Below are 8,337 nucleotides of genomic sequence, written 5' to 3'. Positions count from 1 at the left end.
TCCAGCCCGGCCAGGCTGCCTTGCCTCCTCTCTCCAGCCTGCTTGGCTCCTGCCCTGGCAGCCTGGACTCTAGCGACCGCACCCAGTACAGCCGCAGCCCCCACTCTCACCTGCTGACCCCAATCCTGGGAAAAACGGCCCTTCCAGAAAGCCTTTCCCGTGTTCTTTCCAGAGCCAGTAGCTTCCTCTTCATAGGACCTGCCTTTGGGGGCATGAGAGGGCCTTGGGACACAGACTTGGGGGTGTCTGTTGCTATCTCGCACCCCAGGGCCCAGCGTGAGTGTCCAGGAAGACTCACTGAATGAATGAATGGGTCACGGTGATTCCAGACAATGGATCGGGCCTGAGGGCTGAGGGAAGGGTGGGGTCTCGGGTCACTGAGTGCACTATTTGGGTGCGTCACCTAGGGTTGGAGCTCGAGTGCGTGTGCATGGGGGTAGGGCGATGGGGTGAGCTATAGGGATGCACAGGACACTGGTTCTGGCTCCCTCCTGCCCATCTCACATGGGGGACCACGTAGGGGAGGGCTTTTGGGTGGGAGCAGAGGGAGGGCACGGGGTCATGGGCTGGCATCATCCTGGAGTGCCCAGCAGGGAGGGCCAGCTGCTGGGTGGGGCTGGCCAGGTGGCGGGCACTCGAGGGCACCATTGTTCCCACTCGGGTAACAGCCCTGGCCGTGGCCTCCCTGGCCCAGAGCACTGCGGAGGGAGGAGAGGAAACAGGCAGTAGGTGGGGGGTTGTTCTGGAGACGCTCGGAAGAGGGGCTGGTGTCTCTGGGGGAAATGCAGGCTTCCGCTGAGGAAGGGAAGATACACGTCTGCCTTCTCTCACTGCCAGCCACCAGCAGCTCAGCCCTTCCCCGTTTCCTTCAGCTGCAGTCACTTTCCCATCCTCCTAACTCTTCACTTGCCAATGGCAAGCTGCAGTCCTGCATCCTTATTCTTGAGGCTCAGGACCCCGTTCCTCTTGGAGGGACCGATTAGCAAGATAACCGCCTCCCAACACCAAATGGGCAAGGCACCCAGCAGGGAGCCCTTGAGACGAAGGCTTAGGCACATCTTCCGGGCCCCACTCGTCCCCGACATGTAGACAAAACCTCCCAACTTTCCCACCCCTGCCTCCACCTGCCCACGCGACCCCCGGCTGCCCAGGGTTTGCAGCCCTGGGCTGTCCAAGCCCGCGGTGACCTCTGTTCTCCAGCCACTCCTCTCATTTGACATTGACATCTTGGCTTTCAGAAAACATGGAGCCTTTGAACTCCCTCCTCTGAGAGCCTCCCCAGACCCTGCCAAGATCATGGTGTGCACCTGACGGAGGAGCCAAACCCGGGGGCCAGGGTCGTCAGTTTGCTGGGAATCCTCCTGCCTGTGCCTCTCCAGCCAGGGCTGGGAACCCACCAGCGACACCAACCCTGGGGCTGGAGGCCACCGTCCGGTTTCCCAGGCTCCCTGAGGTAGTCCCATGGGCAGTTCTAGCCAGTCCCTTGGTGCTGAAATGTGGGCATCTATGGACATGTATGGTCTCTGCCTTCTCTATGTCTGCTGCCAGTCCTGCCTTGGCACTGCTATCTTGAGCCTGAGTGACAGCAGCTGTGTCTGGTTGCTCTTCCAGACCCTACTGTGACCCCACTGCGGCCAGGGTCAGTTCAAAATGAAAACCGGGGTGTAAGCCTCTCCTGCCCAGTGCTGACTGGGACCTGGCCAAGCTTGTAGGGTAGCCCTGGGCCTTGTGCCATCTGGCCCGCCTCCTTTGCATCCTTCCCAGTCCCAGGTCCTTGAACCTATAGGCCTCTGGCAACAGTCACAGTGCTGAAAATGCTTTCCCTGCCCCCACCATTGCCTGATAAACGCCTCTTCCCCTCAGCCCTCCCTGGCCTCCCCCACCTCCTGCCATACTGAACTTCTCTATCCCACACCAAGCAGTCTGTAATACTCAAATATCTCAGTGATTTAAAAAATGAAAACCTGTCTTCTGCACTCAGTAGAGGATCCCTACAGGCAGGAAGCATCTCTTATTCATCCTTCCTCACTGGAACCTGCATACAGTAGGAGTCCAGAAAACGCACCTGTTCCGTGAACAAGTGAGGTGATCTCTGACCTCGGCCAGTGGGAGCCAGGGCCCTAAGGGCTCTGAGTGCAGCTACAGGCCTGGGGCTGGGCATCCGTGGAGGAGGTTTGGCCAAAGGGCCGAGTGGGGCAGCCTGGTGAAAGAGCCCCAACTGTTTGAAGAGAAAAGGAAATGTGGTGGTGCAGGGGTTGGAGGGTCGCCTTGGGGCTGTGGACAGCACTCCTGAGCGCCAGGCTACCCTCAGAGCCAGCACCAGAGCGGAAGGAAATGAGTGTCCCTTGGGGTACCGAGGGATGGTTAGGGGGCAGCAGTGGGAGCCCCAATCCCAGTAGCCCCCTCTTGGGCCACATGCCTGCACTGTACCAGGCCTCTATCTGGCCCAGACAAGGTGGCTCCTGGCCTCCAGACCCCCTTCCAGCAGCCCCAGCCTTGCCCGAGGAATTAAGCTCTGCTTGCCCCTCTGGCCCTCCAAAGGCAAATACTGGCAGGCTGTGCCATCGCTGGGCTGTGGAGATGCCCAGATCTGCGCAGACCTTGGGCTTCCTCGGCCAGTCACTCCTGGCACCGGGTCATGTGGCGAGGATGCAGACGCCACCCCCCTGCCCACTTGCCTGCCAGGAGCGCACTGAGGCTATTAACAGGCTGAGTGGTGGCCACAGAGGGCTTTATTTTCAAATACACAGGCGGAAGCACTGTTACTTCTGTCAGTAATCACTCGGTCCTTCCCAGCGAGTTGGCGAGGAAGAAGTCATACACTGTACAAAAATACATTTATTTTTACAGGCTTAAAAAAAGTCCACCTCAAGCTATTTTAAGTCACCCTAACCTCCACTTTCAATATTTTCCCCGACTGGACTTTGGAAGTTCCAGTTCCTCTCCCCTCCGAGCCCTGCTCTCTAGGCTCTCCCTTCCTGGCCAAGTGTGGGGGTTCTGCCCAGAGCTGGGGTGGCGGCAATTGGAGGGTGGTCTGGAGCGATGCTGGGGGCACTGAGCGCTGCCCCTCACCCTTCAGCACAGGGGGCTCCAGCACTCAGGCCGAACACCCTGCCCCAAGGCCCACAGCTTCTTGGGGGCTCTGTCCATCCTTTGGGGGTAGCTGGATCTCCTCATCTGCAGGGCTGGTCTATGCCTTCCCCAACGCCTGTCCTGAGAGCCCAGCCAGCTCTCCTCTCCCAGCTCCCCAGGCTTCCTGTTTCCCGAGGGTCCCCTCAACCCAGGAGGTCCTGGGTAAGTCTTTGTGGGGTGACTCAGGGGACGAGTGGGAGGATACACTTCTGCCTTCCCTCACTGCAAGCCACCGGCAGCCCAGCCCTGTCCCTCCTTCCTTCAACCACAGTCACTCTCAGATCTTCCTGACTCCTCATTTTCCGATGGCAAGCAGAAGTCCTGAGTCCTTATCTTTTCAGATGGGATCCCCCCAGCCTTGCCCCTTCTGGTAGTGACACACTGTCCTTATTTTTCCTGGCATGAGTAGACCTGCGTGTCCCAGATGGCCCTGCACCAGACTGTCCCCACCAGCTCTGCAAGACCCACTGCTACCAAAGGTCAAGGGGTTTGGAAACGTGCCACATTCCACCCACCTTGGGAAGCCACGATATCACTGAGGGCCCAGGGAGTCCCACGGTAGAGACTCTGGCTTAACTGTTTAACCCAGTGTGCAGCCAAATTCTCGGACATCAGTGCCATTTTGGCCCAGGAACCTGCTGATGTGCCGTAGGACCTGTGTTCTCTCGCACCCTGCTAGGGACTCTGCTGCTGGCCAGCCCTCCCTTTCCTGGCCTCTCTGATAGCAACGCAAATGATTGCCACGTGTCGTTTCCCGCAGCCACATGAGGCCCCCCCAATCCGGCCCAGCCCTGGGCCTGGCTGTGCAAGCACACGGAGGCTCTCCGCCAGGCCGGTACAGGCAGGGGCGCCCACACCGCTCCACATGCTGACCTTTGCATGTCTTCCCGTCCGGCTGCAGTGTGAATCCAACGGGGCAGCTGCATCGCACGCCAGTGGCTGTGTCCTTGCACGTCCGGTCGCAGCCTCCGTTATTGACTGCACACGTCTCTGGGGAGGGAAAGAGACAGAGACCTCGGTCTCCTCGGGCCGAAGCCACTGACTTTCCCCTTCTGTGGAGAGATCTTCTGAGACAGGAGATCTGGGTTCAAGCTCTGGCTCTGATATACTCTCTGGCTGTGGGGCTCCAGGGAAGCTGTGCTGCCTTTCTGAGCCTCAAGCTCCCCATCTGTAAAATGGGGGAATGACACCATTCCTGAGGGGTTGCATGTGATGAGGGATGAGTCTGTAAACTGCAGAGGGCTGTGCTTCGGTAGAGGCTGCTGCCAACAGGGTCCAAACTATCATCTGAGGCCAGACTGGCCTGGCTATATTTAACCGCCCAGGGCTGGATTCCTAAAACTTTCACCTGCCTGGACTCAGACTCCAAGTCCAGGCTGGAGGTTACTTAGAGGTGACTGGGGCCCCCAAATGCATCTCAGAACGGAGTGGCTTGTGGCCCCGGCCAGAGACCCGAGGGGAGGTTCTGAGGACCTACACATCATCCATCACCTTGATGAGGCTTTCAGCCCAACATCTGTTCTCACTGAGTGATATTCCAAAGGCATCTGGTTTGTGTCCACCTGAAGCTTGTCTAGTGCTTTTTTTTTTTTTTGCAAAATTCAAAGGGGCTAGAGTGGCTCAGGCATAACCGAGGTCACTGAAGCTGTCATGCCGTGAGTGGTCCCCCCAGGCCTGGAAGAGGGGCTCACAGAGCTGGCACACCGGGGTGCCAGGGGCTCGCCCGGCCCTCGGGTCTCTGCCACCTCGGTTACTTCCCGAGCATCTGGCAGGCTTTTATCTTGTGGAAACTGTGGTTGCATGGGCTTCCCTCTTTTCCTTGCTGCTGGGAGGCGGACAGGCCATGGACGCCCATCTCTCATAACCTGGATTCCCCTGCCTGCCTTCACCTCGGCGTCACCTGGACTCCTGGACCTGGTGTGCCTTCTCCCTGAAGGGTCTCCCGAATGGGTTTACTCTGTTCCTGTGCTGTGTTGTCTGCATTTCTGCAGGCTGGGGGGAATAAATGAATATATACTGTCAGCTGTCAGGACTCCTTGGTGCTAATTAAATGAAATGCATGGGGCCTTTCTTTTGAACTTCACCTCGTAGGGGTGTGCAGCGGGAGAGGGAAACCGCACAGTCCCGTGTGTGTGTGTGTGAGTGTGCATCTGAGATTCTGCAGGGCTGCAGTGGCGGGCGTCCTCCTCATGTTCGTAGGGGTGTGCAGCGGGAGAGGGAAACCGCACAGTCCCCTGTGTGTGTGTGTGTGAGTGTGCATCTGAGACTCCGCAGGGCTGCAGTGGCGGGCGTCCTCCTCATGCTCACCGCTGGGCCGTTGCCACCGCAGGATGCTGCGGCTGCCAGTGGAAGGCGGGTGGCCTTGACCCTGACACTATTCCTGGCTCGTCCTCTGTGTGTCTCCTCAAATCCCGGACCTCAGCTGGGCACGGGTGGTTTCTATGAACCAGTCTTTTGCCCTCCCACCTCCTGCCATGGCATTGTGCTGGTCCCAGGGCTTGGACGCCTCCCTCCTGTTCATCCTTCAAGGCCTGACTCAGAGCCCATCTCCGCAAAGAGCCTCCCTGATGCCCTGGACACGTGAGGGAAGGCGTCACCCTCCCTTAGGCTCATGCAGGTGGTATGACTGGTACTTGGCCGGCTTATGCCCTCTGGGCCATCTACTGGGACAGAGCAGGTGGGCAGGCCAGCAAATGAGTCCTGGTTGTCACTCACAGAGCCACTCAGGCAGCCACCCCTTGGGGCTGCACCTCTGCACTCACACCTGGAAATAAGGATGAGCCTTCTCTTCCAGGGTGGAGGTGAGGGTCAAATCAACCCGTTTATATGCACCTGACTTGTTAGTTTCCTCCCTGGGCTGACAACCAGAGAGGGAACGCCTGCCTCCCACCCCTGAATCCAGGAACCAATGGGCTCCCCTCCTGCCTCCCACCCCCGAATCCAGGAACCAATGGTCTCCCCTCCTGCCTTCTCAGTCTTTCCTGTGGGAGAACCTCTCTCTGGAGAGGCAGGCAGAAAACGGGCCTGTTTTCCAGGTGGAGGTAAATAAGGCTCAGGCCTTGGAGAGATGGGGGAACATGGCAGGGTGCAGAGGGTAGGGGGAGACAGGCCCTGAAAACTCAGGGCTGAGGGCACTGAGTCTCTGCGGAGGGGGAGGTGAGGTGTGGTGCAGGTGCTGGGGGCAGTGACCCTGAGAAATGGACCTGGCCAAACACACTCCAAGAATCCTGGAGGCTCTTCTCTTGCCTAAAGCCCCTAATGGGACTTGGAAGCTCAACCTGAAAGGTCACCCGCTCTCTGGACCAGGCAGCTTGAGTTCCTGAGTTGCCTCAGTCTATGGCTGGTATGTAAACAAGGGGCTCTTAGTCCCTTAGAGCCTGTTCTTGGGTGCTGACCACCCCGATCCACAGCAGGGGTCACGTGGTCACCATGGGCCGGGCCCTGCTCTGTCTCCCATGTGGTCACCACGGGCCGGGCCCTGCTCCGCCTCCCACTCTCAGGCTCCCAGCCTGCTGGCTCCTGTGCCCTCCACTTCCCTGAAGAGAACATGGTACAGAGTATCAGAAACTCAGCCCAAGGCTGTGCAGCCTCAGTGGCAGAGCTGGAGGGGACCTGCTCCATCTGCACACACCCTTGGCTCCTTGTGTGCAGTGACCCGCCTGGCAGCGCCAGGGCCCTACCACCAAGCACGTGCCACTGGACTCTTCATCCTCCTCCTCTAGCAGCTCCTCCCCCAGTGCTCCCTGTCTGCAGGAATGCTACCCCTACCTGCCCCAAGCCGAAGCCCCCTCCCATCCCCCTGGGACCCAGGGCCTGGGCCTGCTGCTTCCCCAGCACATCCCAGCTCTAGCCCCTGCTCTTACTGTGGCCAGGCCACCGCTGTCCTCCTGTGACTGTCACTGCCTCCCATGGTCCCTCCTCCAGACCACTGCCTCATCCTGGGCAGCCAGAGAAACGTGCCCACGTCAGGCTCACGTAAGAGCACTGGGAGCCAGCAGTCCCCAGGACGTTCTCTATCAGGCCCTGTGCAGGCAGGGAGGGTCAAGTGGAGGGAGCAGTCTGGCCTTGGGCCCGCCCTCACCTCTTCCCACTTTGGGGCCTGGGGCAGGCTGCAGCCTCTTGCCTGGGCCTCCATCCCTCCTCTATAGCACAGGGATGGCCATGTCTGCGGTGTCCACCTCAGCCATATTGTTGTGAGGTTTTTAGATGTTCACTATAAATGCAAGACGGGTAGAGGGAGCAACAGTGAAACTGACCTAGGTCCTTTGGGCTGAAGTGGGGGCTGGGGACTGAAGTCTACAATGGCAGGACAGGCGGGCCTGGTGAGGCCGAGCACTGTGTCCCTGGGAGTTTCCAAGCAGAGGCTCTGGTGCTGCTGCTGAGGAGGCCTCTGCCTTCCATGGCAACCAGCCTGGGCATCGCCCCAGCCCCCATCTCTGAGAGCCTCAAAAAACAGCCTCACCTCTCCTGCTGCCCAGGACCAGAGGCCACCCCGACCTGGTATTAGGCCATGCACGGCTGTCTCAGAGACAGTACGAAAGCAGGCCAGGCCGCCTTTACCACGGGGTCCCTCCAAATACAAGTGGCAGACGGGCCCGGTGGCTGCGGCAGTGGCATCTCTGCCTGGTGGGGAGGCTGGGGGTGGGCTCTGGGCCTTCCTCCTCCTCACCCATGGGCCTCTGCCCCTGGGTTCCATCCTGGCCTCTGCCCCTTCTCAGGGCTGACATTATGGCCCCATGAGGAATCTTCCTCACCCCGAAACACACTTGTGGAGGGTGGCTCAGGTGCCTGGGACTGGGAAGAGCAGGACGACGCAGTGCAGCCTCCAAGAGCTTCGTCCCAGGGAGCTGAAGACAGAATTTCCTTGTGGACCCTGGGAGCCCTCCCGTCTCTCTGTCCCCAGCCTCTAGACGAGAGCTACAGAGCTCTTTCTAAAAGCTTTCTCTCTCCACCTGGAGAGATCATGGAACAATACAGCCCTTCGTCGTGGACAAGGCACCTGTCATCCACGAACCTCAGCAGGCCTCACAACAGCCCCACGGGGGACACGGAAGTGCCAAAGCAGACAGCCGCCAGAGGCATGGAGAAGTTACATTGCCTGTCCAGGCAGGAATAGCTACACCATTGGTGGAACCCAGCGCAAAATAAAAATGGAATGGTCTTGTTCAAAAATTCCTAAGAATTTCAAGACAGAGACAGAACACA

General features: G+C 59.1%; 1 protein-coding gene across 1 annotated transcript in view; it reads right to left on the bottom strand.

Annotated features, from left to right (window-relative positions):
- Nucleotides 1-8,337, bottom strand: part of LOC105503311 (signal peptide, CUB and EGF-like domain-containing protein 1) — a gene marked incomplete at both ends in the record, with an annotated part of 54,677 nt that overhangs the window by 21,661 nt on the left and 24,679 nt on the right. Inside the window, one exon of the mRNA XM_011930168.1 lies at nt 4,006-4,122. Within this exon, the coding sequence (XP_011785558.1) occupies nt 4,006-4,122 (117 nt within the window). The remainder of the gene's footprint in view (nt 1-4,005; nt 4,123-8,337) is intronic.

Source organism: Colobus angolensis, unplaced genomic scaffold (assembly GCF_000951035.1).
Source record: "Colobus angolensis palliatus isolate OR3802 unplaced genomic scaffold, Cang.pa_1.0 Scaffold846, whole genome shotgun sequence".
NCBI lineage: Eukaryota > Metazoa > Chordata > Mammalia > Primates > Cercopithecidae > Colobus > Colobus angolensis.
Note: the sequence above shows the minus strand (reverse complement) of the source record. Positions and strands in the feature narration are given on the sequence as shown.